Source organism: Hippopotamus amphibius, chromosome 5, assembly GCF_030028045.1.
Source record: "Hippopotamus amphibius kiboko isolate mHipAmp2 chromosome 5, mHipAmp2.hap2, whole genome shotgun sequence".
In the NCBI taxonomy this organism is placed as follows: domain Eukaryota; kingdom Metazoa; phylum Chordata; class Mammalia; order Artiodactyla; family Hippopotamidae; genus Hippopotamus; species Hippopotamus amphibius.
Window position 1 is genome coordinate 165,903,082 of NC_080190.1, and position 19,702 is coordinate 165,922,783.

The 19,702-nt window shown below is 39.9% G+C and overlaps 1 protein-coding gene across 13 annotated transcripts in view; it reads left to right on the top strand.

Moving 5' to 3' along the window:
- The window catches only part of PHF20L1 (PHD finger protein 20 like 1), a 70,823-nt gene extending 51,720 nt beyond the window's left edge, over positions 1 to 19,103 (top strand). For 9 of the 13 annotated variants that reach the window (XM_057737235.1, XM_057737238.1, XM_057737239.1 and 6 more), the window contains 7 exons: positions 4,267 to 4,431; positions 8,105 to 8,286; positions 9,299 to 9,398; positions 10,763 to 10,958; positions 14,124 to 14,487; positions 15,665 to 15,830; positions 17,228 to 19,103. In XM_057737235.1, coding sequence (XP_057593218.1) covers positions 4,267 to 4,431; positions 8,105 to 8,286; positions 9,299 to 9,398; positions 10,763 to 10,958; positions 14,124 to 14,487; positions 15,665 to 15,830; positions 17,228 to 17,370 — 1,316 coding nt within the window. In that variant the 3' untranslated portion in view covers positions 17,371 to 19,103. The remainder of the gene's footprint in view (positions 1 to 4,266; positions 4,432 to 8,104; positions 8,287 to 9,298; positions 9,399 to 10,762; positions 10,959 to 14,123; positions 14,488 to 15,664; positions 15,831 to 17,227) is intronic. The other 4 variants (XM_057737237.1, XM_057737240.1, XM_057737244.1 and 1 more) reach the window with 2 other exon arrangements.
- The last annotated feature ends 599 nt before the right edge of the window (positions 19,104 to 19,702 follow it).

Genomic DNA, 19,702 nt, shown 5'->3' on the forward strand with positions numbered 1-19,702 from the left:
TTGAAAGAAAGGAGAGGGGTTAGGATCAATAAGTCTTAGTGAAAAAAGTGCAGAGAAACTGTGCACAGGTAACCCACCACTATGTATGGTAACCCTATTTATAAAGAGCTATTTAAAAAAACCTTTAGAAATGTTGTATTCTTTAATTAAAGAAGAACCTTATATCTTTGTTTACATTTTAAAACCCGATCTATAAATGAAAATCTTAACTTTGAAAATAGAGTGCTGGTAAATACTGAAGATGCACAGAAGCATTGCTCTTTGTATACAGCAGGTGTTGGGTTGGGTAATCACCAACATCTTTGCAATTAATTATTACATTTGAGGAGAATTTATTCTGGGCTATTTATATTCATCTTGGAAGTGACACTTTCCCACAGGTGATTAAATTAGAAGAGTATTCTTTAAACTGGAAATAGAGGGTTTTAAATAACTTAGAAATTTTAAAGACATCTTAATTTTAAAGAATTCACATTATTACTACATGAGGTTCCTAATAGAATATGTATTTTAGTCTGCAATTACTACCATCAAGGAGTTTAAAAAATTCTTTCTTTTCACCACTCAATGTGATTTTGCATATCCTGTGGGTACTTATTATGTACCAGACACTAAGCATTTTACATATGCTAGTTCATTTACTCCCCACATTAACCTTTTACAGTGGGGCCTGTTATCCCCATTTTATAAACAGTTAACTAAAACAGAGAGATACATGGCTAGTAAGTGGAGAAAAGCAGATTGAAACCTGGGCAGTTTGGCTTCTGAGTCTTAATTTTAACTTTAACCATCAAGCTGTGTTGTTAATCTTACCTCCTGTACTTTAAAGATTGTTTACTAGGCTGTGTATTCTTTCCTTCTTGTGTTTGTTGGTTTACTAAATCCTCAGTAGTTATCTGTTAGTTTGAATGAAGTTACAGAGAGTAGTTCTTTATAGTTATTCCATACAATAGTGGGTTGGCGTGTTTTGATTACCAGAATTAGTTTACATAATATAAAACTAACTTTGTGTTCCATCTGTTAAATTGCCGTGTTGGGATTTTATTTGTCACATCTCTGCCAGTCGTTAGCTTTGTTATGTTGAGCAAAGTGCTTCATGTCTTTGTCTTTCATGTATCTCTGCGTGTGAGAAAACTAAGGGCATACAGAGGTTTGAAAGAACTAGAATGAGAAGTGCAAAGAGAATCCGAAGTATTGTATAGTAAAAACAAGATTTCTTTCCAGGCGCTTGTAACCAAGTGTATAAGTATATATGAAGAGTGGTAAGAAGCGTGTGTAAATGTCTACCAGGAATGGTATGGTGTGTTTTGTGTGTGATAAAAGTGGTACAAAATAACTTCTGTTTAGAGAAGCTCTGTGTAGAAGATTACATTGCTCTAACCCTGAAACATAGCCGTAGACTTTTATTCGTAATAGCCAGAGGGCATGGGAGTGGGGGATACAGGTGGGGTGTAGAATGCTAAGAAATTATGTCAGTTGCTAATATAACGTAAAGAGATTAAATGTCAGCCGTGTTTTATTTTTAACACCAAATTGAGATTTCTACCATTGTTTTTATACTCAGCCAATACTTTCACTTTTGCTGAGAGGGCATCGTAACATACAGTCAATAAAAGGGCAGCTTTTGAGAGCTTACTGTGTGGCTTCAAATCCTGATTGTGACACTTAGAGCTTGGGTGACCTTTGGCAAGTTCTTTAAATTCTATAAACCTCAGCTTCCTCACTTGCACAATGGTAACGATAGTTTCTACTACATAGATTTATTGTTAGGATGCCATAAGGTAATCGTTGTGGAGTACTTAACTCAGTACCTGGCTCACATTTAACAAATGCCTTCATATTTCCATGCCTGTGCTTGAGTAACACGGTGCTGGCAACTCTGCAGCTCCTGGGAGGCTGTACGAGATGGCTCTGTAGTCTGACAGCGCCAGCATCATCTGGGAGTGTCCCCACTGCTGAATGACACGGGCGTGAGGCCCGGGAAGTGGTTTTAACAAGCTTTTCAGTTGGTGCACACATTAAATGTTGAAATCCATTAATAATGCTTTTTGGTTAAGAGTAAGTCTTGTGCAGTCGTCAGGCTGTCTGGGTTCTAATGTTGGCTTTGCCGTTGGTAGCTGTGTATCTCTGGGCAACTTACCTAACCTTTCCTGCCTGTTTTTCCATTTGTAAAACAGCACTAGCAGTTGTAGCTCCCTTACTGGATGGTTGTGAGGATTAAGCGTTAGTACACATTCAGCACTGAGTCTTGTTTGGCGCATAGAGAGCCCTGGGTAAACATGGGCTCTGCCGTGGGATTTAGGATGACCACTGTCTTAGTTTCTCATTGCTGCTGTCACAACTACTTAACAGTGACTTAAAAACAACACACCTTGATTATCTTAAGGTTCTAAAGGTCAGAAGTCCAAAGTGGGTCTCACTGGGCTAAAATCAGGGTGTCGGGACTGCACTTCTTTCTGGAGGCTCCAGGGGAGAGTCCGTTTTCTTGCCTTTCCCAGATTCCAGAGGCTGCTGCGTGTCCTGATGCACATCCCGCTCACATCTCAGAGCCAGCAGTGGTGGCTCGAGTCTTTTCTTACTTTACATCACTCTGGCAGTGACTCTTTTGCCCCCTCTTTTACTTTTGGGGACCCTGGTGATGACATGGGGCCAACCCAGATAATTCAGGATAATCTCTTATTTTAAGGTCCGCTGATTCCCAGCCTAATTTCGTCAGCAACCTTAATTCCCCTTTGCCATGTGACCCAGCATATTCACAGGTCTGGGGATTAGGCTGTGGACATTTTGGGGGCCCATTATTCTGCCTCCCACAGTGTCACCAGCTTCAAATGGGTGAGACTCAGTACACACCAGCATTGGGCTACTCTTCTCTCGTAAACTTGCTCTTCTACTCTCCACCTTTCTTCAGCTTTTTCTCCCTCTTATCTATTCCCTAACCTGCATCAGATTCAGTTGAGGAAGTAGAAGCCATCAGATGAACACTCGCTCATCTCTTATCCATCACATCTACATACTTACTTGAATACATCAGTCTTCTCTTTTGCCTCTACCGAAATGGAGGGACTGTCTTTCTCTTCTTAAAATCCTGGCATTTCTCACCGCCCTTCTGCCCCCTGTGGTTTTAGATTTATATGGACAATGTATAGGATCTCCTGTCTTTAAAAGGCCCTCCTCTGAACCCACATTTCTTTTCTGATTTCTCCACCTCCCATTTACACTTCAGCTCCATCTCAGAACACCAGTTTCCACACCTCATTGTTCAAGCAGAAACCTGGAAATTGCCCGTGAAGGCAGCTTCTCAGCCCTCCATCTCCAGTCCACAGGTCCCTGCGTCTACCTCTCACATGTAACCTTGGCCGCCCGCCTCCCAGCCCAGGCCACCAGCACTTCTTGTCTGGTCTAGGCTGGGGCCTCTGAACTGTGTCCCCACCTCTACTTGTGCTCCCTGGACTCCTTCCTCCATTCCATCCACTCCTTCCTCCTCCCCCTTACAAACTTTGACTTTTTGTTGCTTTTAGGATAAAACTTAAAAACAGAAAAATCTTTAACCTGGCCTGGCTTCCGTCACTCTAGCCTCATTTCTCATCTCCCTCTCTCACCGTGCTCCAGCCACGGTCTTGTAGTTTGTCAGATGTGCCAGGTATCCTGCTTCGTGGCCTCCCCACATGCCTAGACTCACACCATCTCCTGTCTTTGCTTCTCCGTCCCTGCCCCCCCCCACCCCCCCCCACTCTCCCTCGCCCATCTGCATGGCTCATTCTAAGCTGAGGAAGACAGAACTTTGACTGATTTCTTTCAGGACCATTTAATTTAGTTCAGAGGTTTTCTGCTGAAGAACTTACTGACCGAATTATCACTATAATAATTGATGTGCTAGACATCACGAGAGGCTCTTTACCGAAGGGAAAAAAAAAGGTTAATTTCCATCTTGCACATCTTTCTGCAGACATAGCTGTGATTATAATGAAGAGAAAATGTAGCTGTAATCCTTTTTCACTTCTGGACTACTTAATAAGAATGAATGGGTGCCAGTTAGAACGTGGTACTCCCTGCTATGTATATACTGCCTGGGTTGTATTTCCCAGATGTTCTTGCCTAACCCAGTTCAGCAGATGCATAATGAGCTAGCTGTTCATGGATGAGAAGAGAAAGTGGTGGCAGGATTATTTATGTGTCATAAAACATGACTTTCTCATTATTTTTATAGTGACTTTTCTTGGTTACTTGACACTTTATTAACATTTCTCTATGTATCTTATGTTGCAGACTATTCAGACTATGAAGACAGTTCCCTAGAATTTTTGGAAAGGTGCTCTTCTCCACTAACTCGATCTTCTGGGAGTTCTCTGGCTCTGCGAAGCATGTTTACGGAGAAAAATACAACATATCAGTACCCAAGGGCAATTTTGTCAGTTGATCTTAGTGGTGAAAGTATGTGTAACCATGTAATGCTTAAAACAAGTCTTAAGATTCTTAAATGTGGAACTGAGAATAAAACATACTTTAATGAGGCCTGTCTGAGCAGGGCACACAATTTAAAGTTATTCCATAAACTAATATGAGAATCTCAACATTAGAAATTGGAGCTACTTTTTAATTTATGTAAAGTAAAATTGGCATTTAAACTTTAGGACGGGGGTATGGAAACGATTAGTGTCTACTCTGTACTGGTCTTCTGCAGGTGTTTTCACATGTATGTTATTATTCTTCACTACCAGCTTATAAAGTAGATATTGTTACCCGCACTGTGTAGACAAGCAGGGGCTTAAAGGTTAAGTAACTTGTGGTGTAGTTAGCGTTAGAGTTAAAACTGACACCAAGGTCTGTCTTAACTCCTAAGGTAATGCTTTTTCTGCCAGATATTTATCCTAGTCTTCAAAATGCACTTTGAATTCCTGATCACAGATACATCTATAACCAAAAGTCTGGAAATGTGGTCAGATCAGTGATTTGAACACATTCAGGTATTAGGTACATAGACAGAAGACCATGTTAGGTGGTGACACGAGCCCTGCAGTTGGAATCTCTCAGGTTTTCCTGCAAGTCCAGTCCTGACAGTGGGAGGTGTTGAGGACTCTTACCTGTCAGTGTTCTAAGCAGTGGGGTGAGAGACTTTCCCAACTGCAAACACTGATGGCTTGAGGCCAGAGCTCTAGCACAGTAGGAACCAGAGTCGAGGACTGAAGAGTAAGGAATGGGGACTCATCCTGTGTAACATCCCAGGGCTGTTTATGGGGAGAGCCCTGTCTTTTCCTTGAGTGCCCTACATGGCAGATGCCAGATGGTGTGTTTTCTTTGCCACTGTTACTGCCTGCTCTCTTCCAGGCTGAACGCCCCTCTAGCTCATATGGAGGAAAGCATATTCTTCCTTTTACCCTAAGATAAACACAAAGCACTTTTTAAAGGTTTTTTTCATCTTAAACCTGAAAAAAAAAAATTCGGGGGAGGGAGGATTAGGAAAAAGTTCTATCCCCTTTTCCAACAAATACAAGTCCCCTTTTCCCTTTTGGGCCAGTGGTTCTTAACCTTAGGTGTAGATTATATTCATTGGTGTGATGCTACAGTATATGGTATCAGGTCCTGCAGGAGAGCACAAATCTGGGATTTCTCGAGGGCGGATCCTGGCAAGATAGCGCTGGTAGCCAGGGTTGAAAATCACATACCACCTATACCGTGAGGCATCAGGGTCTGAAAATTGTCTTTTTATACAGAGTGATGGAGAGTGGAGATAATAGCTGGATGAGCAGTGTTGCCGGAGCTGGAACACTTGAGAGAGGGCTGGGAAGAGTGTCGTGAACGTGTGCCCTCAGTCCCACTGTCTTTACCCCGCCCTTCATGTGTTCAGGCTGAGCTCTGAGAAGGCAAATGGAGAGGTTCTCAAATGTTACTGTGCATCAGAACCACCGAGAGAGCTTCTTAAAACAGTTCTGGGCCTTACCCATAGTATTTCTCATTTCATAAGTTCCCAGGTGATGCTGATCTGGAAACCACACTTTGGGAGTACTGTCTGGGGAAACAGCAATGTTAGTTCAAGGGCAGCAGTTGGAAGAGAACAGTGTTCTGTGGCTACTCACTTGCAGCTGTTGTCCAGGTGGCTATTTCAGTGTGAGAGGGAACTTGTACTTGTTTTTCTTATTTAATGTTCAACCCAGTGGCCCATCTTTTAGCCTCCAGAATTCAGCCAAACACAGCTTTGATGCTTGCGCGTTAGTCAAAGTGGATTTTCTGGCCAATATATTAAATTTGCCTTCTAAAACCATAAAGCATGTCTGTTTTGGCCATACAAGCCTGCATGAGATAGACGCTAATTCAGTGATCATGGTTTTTAAATTAAATTCATTACTAACTCTGTTATGATTGCCATCCTTTTAATACCACATATGTGCTACAGCAAGTGTTTGACACTGTTCGCCCATGTTCTGGTCTGCCATTTTGAAACATGAACTTTTATTCAGGAAAGCCCAAGAGAAAATACAAATTTTGGCTTTAAGTTAGCAGGATGATGAAGCAATGAAATTTCTTCAGGTTCTCAAAATTACTCATATTATTAATATTAGAAAGATTTTATAATATCTAATTGGTTTACTTCTGACTCCTTGAATGTATTTCTCTACCATGATCTAATTTCTACTGACCTTACTCTCTCCAAGATGTCCTAAGATTCTAAAGAGAACATTTTTCTTTTATAAAACATTAACTTTTTATAAATCAGAAACAAAACATTTAAAAACACTGAGTCAGGGAGACAATAAGCACGATTAGAAGCTGATAAGGAAACACTAAGTCATATGAAATATTTAAAAAACAGCATGAATTATTTAGTTTGAATTCAGGCAACTTCCATCTGGTCTAAGTCTGAAAAGAAAATTTTCTCTATATAGTGACTCCCTCCTTCCCTCTTCCAGAAACATTCTATAGTGGCTATCATGTGTATCAGGCTTCATCCTCAGCCCTGGCTACGGAGCATTCAACCATGCAAAAGCCCTTGCTCTCATGGACTCTTGACGTCCTAGAAAGGGGAGATGAATAAGCAGTGGGTGAAGGAATGGCTGAGAACGTGAGAGCAGATTAAGGTGATGAGGCAGGGAGGAGCAGGCTCTGCTCTTCATTTCAGGAGCCTCTGAGCAGTGGTGAAGTTTTGTGTCATGGGCAGTGTGCTGACTCAGTTTCCCCAACATTTCTCCACCCGCACTCTGGCAAACCTTTATTTAGTGTCCTGTCATCATTTCTTTTCCTTTGTCGTAAATAAATAGTTCCTTATATTTGCCTTGATTTTTTTTTTCCTCAGTAGCCTGAGCTAAATGATAGTCTTTGACTCAATGCTCTTATAAGTACAAACCTCAGCCTGGGATTTAAATAGAGTTGTATAGAGTGTTCATCCATATACCCTAACTTCTAGGGTATACTTATCTTTTTTTAAGATTTTTATCAAAATGAAACTTGAAACATTTTAAAATTCCTTAGGGAACTCATAATCCCCGTTTAAGAAATGCTGTTGAAATCATTAAGAGCACAGGCTCTAGAGTCAGGCAGTCCTAGTGTGCAGGCAGCTTTACCACTAGGTGGCTGCATTACCAGGCAAGTCGCATGTCTTATATTTAAAGTGCTTCGGATGGTACCTGGTGTATATGAAGTGCAGTGGTAGTTGATGCTATGGGTACTGTTAAGAATTGCAGTATTGCTGTTAGGACCCTGGGCAAGCTCCTTCACCTCTCTGAAGTGCTGTGTATCTGGTGCAAATAATGAAAACTGTTCTTTCATTGTTTTTATGAGGATCAGAAGGGATACCATTTGTGGAAGCATTTGAAAACTGCAAATTTTAATTATTCGTATCAACTTTAGATCTAACCTCTTTAAGCACCTGGACTAGGGGATACTTTCTGAGTTACTTGTTATAGAGTTAACATTAAGATGTAAAACAATCATAGTTACTTAAGCGGCAAAAATCATTTGTTTCTTTGTCTAGAGACAAATACTATACTAGCATTCATCTGCCCTCCCTTTCTAAATACTTATTAGCTTATAGTCACTTCCTATAGGGCCCTTTCTAGAAAATGACATAAAAATGAAAAAAATGCTGACTGTGCTTTTATGTATATTCTAGACTTATCAGACGTGGACTTCCTAGATGATTCTTCAACGGAGAGTTTGCTCCTAAGTGGGGATGAGTACAATCAGGACTTTGACTCAACCAATTTTGAGGAATCTCAGGATGAAGACGATGCTCTTAATGAAATTGTGCGTTGCATTTGTGAAATGGACGAGGAGAACGGCTTCATGATTCAGGTGCCCTGTCTCCCATTCAGCATGAGATGAGCTAGTGCAGGCGCTCAGCACTTTTGTTGGACATCTGCGTTCTCTTCCTCACCGCCCTTTTGAAGATGGAGGCTTCTAGCTCAGTGTCAGGTTTAAAGTACCGGTTGTAGTGATTGGCAGATTTCTTCTTCAGATGAAGTAGACTGTTTTCTTATCTCAGGACCTCTTTCCAGGGTGTTTATTTTGAGGCCTTCAAGCTGAAACTCTTTTCAAGAGCCATTAAGGTGGCTCAGCATCCACAATGAAGGGTAGGCCACAGCGACTCTTCTGCTGGTCTGGATCCTGTTGTTTAATAATTTACATGATACAGTCATCCTTCAAAGGGCAGATAATGAGGCAGAAAAGTTTCCACAATATTGCAGGTTAAAGGAAAGCTTTGTTGCAAGGATTACCATGACAGATAACCTCTGCCTGTAGAAAAGGTATCTTTAAGAAAAAAGGAAAGCATGGTCCATATTTTGTGATTACATTTGGAAGATTAGGAGATGTCAGTTATAGAAATGAGAAAAGAGCAGGCTCCTTCTTTTTCCCCTTTCTGTGGTTTTCTCAAATAAGGGAACTACAAATTTATAGGGTCACCACACAAGCTGTGCTTTAAGAGGTTGTTGCCACATGTCCTGCTACAAACTTGCCTTTTTTAAAAAAATTTCTGCACTTTAATAAGCTATTTAGAAATAGCTTATTTTTAAGCTGTTTTTTAAGGAGTTTTAAGGATGTGGGAAACAGAGGGGAAAAGCAATTTTATGACTTTTATAATTAAACCAGTTTACCAAAGCACATTTCAGTGGGTGCAAGAAGAGGAAGTTCTTGAAATAGTTGACTGTTTCAGAAGTGGACCTCATTGTGAGTGATCACTTGTTGCTGTTATGTAGATTAAGAAGTGAACTGGTGGGAGCAGCAGCTGCAGGACTGAGCCAGCTAGTTGAAGAGAAGGGGGTCTGTCTTGACTTCTAGTGAGTAAAGTGTGGTTGTTTCCCGGCAGTGTGAAGAGTGCCTGTGCTGGCAGCACAGCGCGTGCATGGGGCTGCTGGAGGAGAGCATCCCGGAGCAGTACCTCTGCTACATCTGCCGGGACCCTCCGGGTAAGCTTCCTCCCTGCGCTCCTCGCAAGGTGTCTCATTGTCTTGTTACATACAGGTTCCACTGTACGTCAGCTGTGTAAGACACCGTGACTTCTGGGTCAGCTAGACTCCGCTTCCATGTTAAAATTTAAAACTGGTTTTCACTGTTATAGTTTCATTTTCCCTGTGAATTACTTAGGCAAAAGTATTAGCGTAAATTCCACAGCATACCTTACTGGAAGGAGAGGGTTGTGGCTTTTTCCTGGAGAAGAGCTAGCTCCCTAATACACTCCTGTGTATCGGTTTCTTAATAGGTTAAGTATGGCTATTTGAATGGGTTCATAGTCTGAGCGCACGCCCCTCCTGATGTGGTCTTGAACGAGTGTCTGGTAGTGCTGTGTAGCCACCTCACGTTAGAGCAGATGGGACGTCCGATTATCATGTCCGACCCCTTTATTTTACTGATGAGGCCACCAGGGCACAGAACGTCGCGTGCCTCATGCATAAGGGTGGGACTAGGCCGGCAGCACCGAAAGGAGGACCTGTGCCTGGGCTCCCCACCCGCTTGGCGCCTTCCTCGGTGCTGCTCTTTGAACAGGAATGCTCTGCGTATCGTGTGCCCTTCCAGTGCCGAGGCAGAACCCATCTAGCCATCTCAAATTAAAGGCTGCTGCCTTGCCCTTGGGTCTATCAAAAAATAAATGACATTAAGCAGCAGGAGAGTTATTCAAACCTACACGAATGTAGGCATTAGTTCATTCATTCGTTCATCCAGCAGCATTTATTGGATGCCTTCTGTTTGCTAGACTCTGTGGTAAGAGGTAAGGTGATTGATTCTAAGCGCGTCTTCCACTCTCTCACAGTGTAGTAGGGAACACAGACATAGAGCAACTAATTGTAACAGGAGGTAATTACTATTGATGCTGAAGATACAGGATTATATTGGATTGTGTGAGCTCTTAGACGTGGGGGAGGGGTCCTTAGTCACTTAACTAGAACTCTTTGTTTCATCTAGTTCAAAACATATGTTAGTGAGAAAAACAGGTACCCTTGTCTAGTTTCTATCCAGCCCTTTCGGTCTTTATAGAGGACAGGTGACAGATAAATAAAAAATGGAAAGCAGCACACTCAAGGTTCCTCTGCAGGGTGACCTGCCACTGACCACATCCTTCATGGATTTCATCCTCCTTCGGGGCAGAAAGTCTGGAGGTGGGAAGAACTTTTAACAGTGTAAACTCCTCGAAACTCTGTCTTGCTCATCTTTTGAATTTGTTCGTAGGCCTAGAGCTCGCCTTGTTCACTGAGTGATGTTAGTCAGGTGGCAGTTGAAGGGAAGTCTGAGTGAGTGGAGTCTTTTGTCACTTTAAAGTCAACTTCACCTACAGGTCAGAGATGGAGTGCAAAGTATCGCTATGATAAGGATTGGTTGACTAATGGGAGAATGTGCGGATTATCCTTTTTAAAAGAAAATTACTCTCATCTCAATGCCAAAAAGATCGTTTCCACACACCACCTGCTTGCTGATGTCTACGGTGTTACGGAAGTGCTGCACGGGTTACAGCTGAAGATCGGAATCCTAAAGTAAGTGCAGGGCGGTGAAGGGAGGGGCACACTTAGGTGTAAATTTTCATTCAAACTAAATCAGTTGGCTTTTTGCAGGTTCAGATTAGCAGCTTGGAAGACAGAATAGATATTTGAACACATTTTAACTTAAAAAAAAGAAAAGGGAGAGGTTAGTAACTTTTTGGATGAATGGCTGCTTCACGCCTGTTGTCCTGTGAGAGATAAGGCCTCCAGTATTTCAGCAAATGTTAGTCCCTGTCACACTCTTCTGTGGGCTCAGCTTGTGCACAGAAGTACCATTGCTGTGGTGACCCCTGTGGTGTGTGTCCTCCTCCAGCAAAGCTGTCAAGATGAAATAGATGCGAAGGTATATTTTTAAATTACCTTAAGATTGGCTTTGAGGGGAGCTGACTGATTCTGTAATGCATTCGCCAGCAGTGCACCAGATATGTTTTAGTCATCTCAGACAGTTTCCCCTTAAAACACAACCGAGCCTCCGTAAGCAACAGAGCAGAATGTTCTTGAAGTCCTTGTTTTTAGTTCTCCTAATACTTCCCTTGAATATCTCTTTAAATATATGTATATTTTATATGAAATGCAGTGATGCACTAGCACCTCGTAGAGTCTTGTTCATTTTGATCGCTTGCCTGGGCTGGAAATGTGGCCCTTCCCCTCCTTCCATGACCATCCCACGCCCCCCCCCCCCCCCCCCCCCCCCCCCCCGCACGCAGCAGGCATGGCCCACTGGGGACTCTGTCCCCAAGGTTCCTTACCATCCCTATCTCTCTCCTCACTGAGACTGCCTGAGCCCGGCTGTGCTTCTCACGTAAGCAGTTGCCGTATCTTGTAACTTCCCGGTGGTTCCAGTCTTGTGCTCTTTTGGCTCATCCTGAATACTGTTGCCAATGTGATCTTCGTAACTAAGACAAAGAAGAGATTGTCTCCTTTCAGCTTAATTTACCATTGCGTCTTCCCAGTGAGCAGAGTCCTGGCTCTTTCAGCACGTACTCTGAGTCCTTCCATGATGTGTATTCTCTCTGTCATTTTGTTGCCATGTCTTCCATCTCCTGATTTGCCCCCGAGGTGATTCAGCTATACCAAACCATAATTGCTGCATGAGGCATGCTTTCTCAGCTCCAGGCCCCTACTCACAACCAGAATAACCTTCTACCACTAGTCCTTCTAGCAAATGCCTTTTCATGATCATCTGCCCACCTAGAGCTGACCACGTCCTTGGCAGACTCCATGTGTACTGGTGTCAGCCACTTTGGGGCACCCTGTTTATGGCTGTCTCCCCTTACTAAGCCTTGGGTTCCTTGAAGGTGGGGCTTGTGTCTTATTCATCATTTTATTCCTAGAGCTTAGTGGAGGGAGAAGTGCTCAGTAACTATTGAATGAGATTTGCTTCTGTTGAATGCATAAACCTGAATATGGATTTCTTTATCAAGAGGCCATGCAGATGCTCACTCAAGGGAGAAACTAATGTATTAAGCTAAGCTTTGCTTTTTTTCCCCTCAAACCTGGTTGTTCTTGATATCAGTGTGAATTTCTATACATTCAAAATTTTCCTAAGGATTTCAGCTGGACAGATTTTGCCTCATGCCTATAGGCTCTCTGTATGTTAATATTTCTAATAATAATAGTTATCACTAGCTACTATTTATTGAATTTACTACAAAACCTGAAATTGGTGGTTTCGTGTAATATTTCATTTAATCCTTACAATAAAATTCTTACTTTGTTTGATAGATGGGTCATCAAAGATAGAGTTTCTACAACTTATCCAAGTTTCTCCTCTAAGGCACAGCAGGATTCAACCCACTGGACTATTGAATTATAAATCTAGCTTTCCTTCTACTATACCTTTTACTGTTGAAAAGTTTTAGTATTTTCTGGATATTAAAATATTAGGGGTCCAAAAGATAAAATTTATAATTTCAGAAACAAGACTTATTATTAGAAAGAAAACTAATTTGACTCCTAGTATTTCTCTAACTTGGAAATTATCAGTTCACAAACATTATTGAGCCTTTTGAAAGGTTTAGGCCTCCAGAATATCCTCCTTTTACTTACTACAAAATATGATGAGTGGATCCTCTTTTACTTACTACAGAATTCTAATTACTACAGAACTAACTGTGCGGTATCCTGCTCACGTGTTTAGAGAGGGTGGGGGTAAAGGGACATTATCATGGACTGTTAGCATGTAATTAGTACAACCTCTTTGGAGGCCACTTTGGCAGTACTTGTCAGAATTAAAATGTGCACACATTATGTAGCAATTTCGTACCTAGAAATTTACCTAACTGATAAATTCCCACCCGCCCGCAAAGGTACACTCATGCAAACACACACACACACACACACACATACACACACACACACACACACACACGTGTGCATCTGTCAGTTGGGAGTTGGTCGCCTGCATTGGACTGTAGCACATTAATACTGTTCAGTTACTAGAGTGAGACAGGGGAGATCTATATGTGCTGACAAGGTAACATGCCCATACGTATCATACATGAAGAAGACAAATTGTACGAGAGCCCCATTTGTGTAAAAACAAAAAGTGTATGCTTACGCATTTAAAAAATAATCTTACGTGTACAGAAAAAGCAGGGAAGATTATACTTCAGTTATCTATGATTGCCATGGCAGGGAGGTTTTTACTTTGTACACATTTATATCTGAATTTTTAGTCATGAGCAAGTATCATCTTTGGATTGACTAAAGATTTTAAAATATGCTTATGTAAGTTTTTCATGTCATACAGTTTTAAAAAATACAGTGAAAATTCAGTAAAAGAAGTGCATATATCACATGATGTGAACTATCACAGAAGTGCATTCATTATTGCTTTTCTTCCTGAGTTTTATTTCTATAGAATTATAAAAATTTAAATTTTGGATGAAATTCTGGAGCGAATTAACCCAGAGAGCACCTTTACTTTCTCCTTGAGTCCCTGACCTCCTCCTAACATTGTTCCCTTGGTGGTGTCTAGGTCTTCAGCAGAGAGGTGGGGATTAGGCCACCTAAGCCAGTATACTGAGCCTAAAAAGGCATGGGTAACCAAAGATTAACTATGTAATTGTACATTTTGAAATTTATTATGGTATTAAACTTGTTACTAGCCTTTTTTTTTTTCTTTCTGAACTGCTGTTTCTCCAACTTTGTTTTAAGGAATAAACATCATCCTGACCTTCATCTCTGGGCTTGTTCTGGGAAGAGGAAAGATCAAGATCAAATAATTGCTGGGGTGGAGAAAAAACTAACAGCACAAGACACAGGTAATGCGGAAGAAAAGAAGTATCATGCACAGAACCATAGAGAACCACCTCGTTTGCCCCTGAAAATGGAAGGAACTTATATAACAAGTGAGCACAGCTACCAAAAGCCACAAAATTTTGCTCAAGACTGCAGATCTCTCGCAGACCCTGGGAGCTCAGATGATGATGTTAGTAGTTTTGAAGAAGAACAAGAATTCTACATGCGAGATAAAAACCGCTTACAATACCCAGTAAAAGAAGATGGAATGCCCAGAAAGGTATAACTCGTTCATTTATCTTTGCTGGGAAACGCGGTAGAACAAAGGAAAATTTTGTGAAATAAAACATACTGAATTCCCAGATTTTACTTACATTTCCAAGTTCACAAGTACCCTGTTAGAGTAAAGACTTTTTTTGCTTTCTCTACAAGAAAACACTGGCCATTAGAACATTTAGTTATCCCCTAATCCAGAAATGTAGTAATTCATTAAACTTTTGCCTTAACAGAAGTTTCAATTTTATAAGTATACGTAGATGCCTCTAAAAATCATGAGCCACATTTTTTTCCAAATTAGAATGTCTATGTGTGAAAACATGAACGTGCATATGGGTGTGTATACATTAATATAATTTTTGTATGTGATTTAGATAAAAAGTGGCACTCCAATCGTTTTTTAAAAATTTTAGCATATTTGTGTATGCATGTCAATTCCATTATGCAGTAAGCTGAGTTCTTATAGCTCTGTGTACATTGAATATTTATAAACTTATTTCCTGTTCATGACTTAGAGATGTCGTGCCTTCATTTTTTATTGGTTTTCAGTAAGCGATACTGCGTTAAGATTAGTTCTTCATTTTTCTGGCCTCTTTTATCAAGTAAGTTCTATAATTAAATACTGAACTGAATTGGAAAAACTTATATTAGATGAAATTTTGTGGTAAATTATTTCCCTCTTATGAAATGAGTTATCGCTGGTGAATCTGAGTTCAGATTTTGTGTGTGTGTGTGTTAAGCGGTCTGTAATTGCAATACTAAAGTCCACTCTTCAGATAATTACGCTTTATTCTGGCCTTTGCCAGCTTTCTTAAATTTTTTCCATCATTGCTTTTTGCCTTCACTTATGACAGTTTCGATTGAGGAAGGGGTCAGTCTAAATTAACTGGGCTTTCTAGTTATAGAATATAATTAGCTCCTTCATTTCTTTAGCAGGTTTTATTGAAGGCCTTCTACCCTGTGTAGCACTGCTAGGCATTTTGAAGAGACATAGCGGGCATGTCTGCTCTTAAGGACCATCAGATATAGTTTAACTATGTGCTGGCCATTCCTTTAAAAATATTTTGGGGGTCAGATTGGAGTTTACCGATCATTGTGGGTAATGAGGTTTTTAATGTATCTTTCCCTTTATGACATTACGTTTCATCCAGTCCTTTGTTTTTTCCATTGGTTCTTTGGAGAAGAATCCAGCTGAAAGGAATACAGTATTTGTTTATAATGATAAAAAGGGCACTGAAGACCCAGGAGACTCCCATCTTCAGTGGCAGCTCAATCTCCTGACACACATAGAGAACGTGCAGAATGAAGTCACCAGCAGGATGGACCTGATAGAAAAAGAAGTTGATGGTAATTTAAGAAAACTGAAGTACAGTTGTTATAGCCTGTAAAGTGTATTTATTGTGCTTTTGAATAACTTATTTAAAGTTTTCTGACTTACGGGACAAAAGCTGTAGATGTGGTCCATGCCGATGGAGCTTTGCTGCTCCCTTTACTTTGTATTTGACACTTCTGGCATTTAGGGTCTTTTAGTCTCAAGACAACATGACTGGGTATTTTAGGGTTTTTTTTTTTTTTTTTTTTTAAGACGGATATTTATTAAATACTGCCAGTCTGCCAGGCTCAGTATATACCACATATGGAATATTTATTAGTTTCATTGAACTGTGTTTTTTTTTTTTGGAAGTCAACATGAGGACTTTAAGCATAAGTGAAATATGGGGGAAAACGTTTTGTTTTCACTTTGGTCAGTGTTTGTTAAGTGAAATTAACAACAACAAAGAACTGCGAGGTTAAGTAGGTAAACCTTAAATTTGCATACACATTTTCAAATGCTTTTCTACTTTTAATTTTTTTGCACAGGAGCCCTAAGGAATGGATAGGAAAAATATTATCCCCATTTTATAGTTGAGTAACTAGAGTAATTTAGATCACTCAATTCCTAATCTAGTGTTTTTCCTATGCTTTTTGACTCCATTTTTTTAACCTTGTAGATTGTATTTCTCATCCTACGCCTTTTTTTAATTTGCAAAAGCATGTGCTATTTTCACCCCCACCCCCTGCCTGCCCTCCGCTAAGTTAGAGTTCCTACTGCTTTGTTTTTCCCTGTGAAAAGAGGAAATGGAAACCCATTTCAGAAACATCTTCCATTTGGTTCTAAGCCAGCTGTAGAGTTGGTTCAGTTAGTTTTAAGCAGATTTTTGAAGAAGAAAATGCTGCTTAATGCTACCCCATTATTATTAATAAAAAGTGTAGAATGTAATTAATTGCATTCTGCCTGAACTTCTAATATGCTTGCTTTTTTTTTTTTTTAAAGTACTGATAAAATAGCAGGACTGAAAGGACACTACGAAATTGCTACCTCCTTTCCTTTGTTAAAATGGAGACGAGTTAAGCCTAAATTAATAGAAAGCTTGAGCAGAAACAGGGAACATTGTTTTCCTGTTCCAGAACAGAAAAAAGGAGACACTCAAAATGAAGTTACTTTATATCTTTAAAAGAGAAAATTACCTAAAATAACAACAGATAAAACAACAGGTAAAGATTACTAAAAAGGGCTAGAACTCTTGTGGTACAAGGTGTAGAGGATGCTTAACTGCTCCGAAGTGACTTCCATAGATTGGCTTTCTAGAGAAAGGGAAGTGAACTCTTTCTCCATCACTTTTTCAACCTTCTAATCATATCATTTTCTGACTGTGTTTTCAGTTGCTGTTTAAATGTGTTTGTTGTCCTCTTCTCTCTTTTAGTTCTGGAGAGCTGGCTTGACTTCACAGGGGAGTTGGAGCCACCTGATCCTCTGGCGAGGCTGCCCCAACTTAAACGCCACATCAAACAGCTCCTCATTGACATGGGCAAAGTACAACAGATAGCAACTCTCTGCTCTGTATGACAGCAGTGAACACCCAGTGCAAAGAATATGGCTGTATTCCGTTGACTAATTTCTATTATCCACATGGCTGCTAAGTGGATAGTTAAAAAGCTTAATGATGTTTGGTCATTTACTGATTTGTGACATCAATAGGATGTCACCTTGGAAAGGAACATGAAGAACAACTTTATCAAGGAAGCTAATATTAAAAAAATGTATGAGCTAGATACAAGTGCTAACATGTCACATGCCAAGCGTCGGTGGAGGTAGAACATGGTCGATGCTAAGGGAATCATTTTGGCAGGATTTTTGAATAGTTGCTAACACGAAGCTCGAGATGCCTGTGGAAAGAAATATGGTGTATTTATATAGTTGTCGGTAGAAAGATCTATGTTTATAAACCAACATTTGGCCAAAACCGAAATTGTAGAGGAAATTTAAATTCTGGAGAGTTCTATAAGGTTGCTGTAAGAACTGTCTTCTCTGCAGTTGATCCAGCTGCCCCGAAGTTTAGAGTGTTTAAACTTTTATAGGATCATGAGCTGTTTCTTAGATGATGAATGTCCTTAATCAGAAAACTGACAGTAGAAGTCTCGCTTCTGAGGAAAACAGTTGTGGAATTCTTACTTCATTATGAATGTATTTTAAAAACAAATGATGAAACGATTGGAATTTATTGCTGGCATTAAGCTCATTGTAAAAACAGAATGGCCCTCAGAAGGGTCACTGTGCCAAATGTGATGATACTGCTGGAAAGAGAATGTTAAATGCTGTGGGGGTTCTCTCGCCCAAGTCTTACGTAATGCCGCCAGGCCATCAGAGACGTGTCTGTCACATATACTATATATAGGATATATATAGTTGGATTGCAGTGTTCAGGTTTCAGCGTACAGTTTGATCCTGAGTATGCTTGGTATTTGCCTTCAGAAAAAAAAAATTGTAAATAACCTCAGCTGGGATGAGGAGTGACAAAAATATCGAAATAATTTGTGGCTGTGGATTTTTTAACTGCTGGTAGTGGAATACTGGAAAAGCTTCATTTCTGAAGATGAATTTTATTTTTAAAAAATACATACGCACTCAAAACTTTTAGCTTTGATCACAAATGGACAGATCTTTGAAACCAAAGGCAACTAAGTTGCTGTGTTAGCTCTTGCTGGCCTTGAAGCCCAGGTCCTCCCATCTGTCAGTGCTCTCGTGAGTGGTGTGCCGCCCCAGTGCCGTGTGCAGGTATGCGTTAAGTGTGTATGCTTGTTTGAAACAAACACTCAACGTACATATGTACATAGCCTACACATATTTATATCTACACATATCTAGTTTTATTACTATAGACTCTAAGAATTGGTGGTTAACATGAAATGTTACCTTTTAACAGACTGTTTTTAAAAATTAAAAATGTATGTACAGGTTTTGAAACTTTTTTAAAAAGGGGAAAAAAAGACTGTTAAGAGGAGGCTATTTGATGACATATAACACTTGAATATTTTATGCCTCATTCTGTTTATCAGTTCTGGCAGTCTGTATAAATGCATTTTGGAACTGATAGACAGTAAACTTGAATTTATCTTTGATAAGAATACATGCCACTGTACATTCAGATATTATTTAAATTTGCAAACACACTGTTCTATATGTAAGGTACTGTATGTAAAACTCTTTATTAAAACGATTCCACATATCACAAAATTTCAGCTTGCCTTTTTGCGGCCTTATATTTTGACGTAAAGATGATTAAAAGAATGTGCAAAACAGTCATTAGAAATTTGTATTGCCTTTTGAGATTCTCCAACTTGACAAATGTGCCAAAGATCACAGACATAAAATACAGCCCTGTGTATTTACTTATGATACATTAACTTTGTCAGAGGTCTTACTGAGAAATGAAAAGCTTTAGTAGAGGTGGTATGAGGTAGTTATTAAATTTGCATATTAAAGTAAAAATAATAGTGCCTATTTTTCATGTGTGGAGTAAATTTGCTGATGTCTTTATTCCAAGACTGATACTTTACCTTTCATTTGTGCTTTAAAATAATGGCTCTAATCTTTTCCCTATTATGGTTAAATTCTAGACATTTAATTTATATCTTTTTTTCAGAATGGAGCAAATAGCATCCTTAACAGGCTCTGAATAGCGGTGTTGCCTAGATTCTTGTCACGTGCACAGAGGACCCTTTGTACCCAGTAACACTCATATTCTCAATCCCCAGTGACCACAGTTAAATGAATGTACATTTGTTCTTGGAGTATCTTAAAATTAGATCATGTTCTTTGTTAGCAGCCAGCAAACTAGAAATTCCACTAATAAATAGAATATTGAATTTTTGCTCTGCTTTTATGCATATGAATTGGG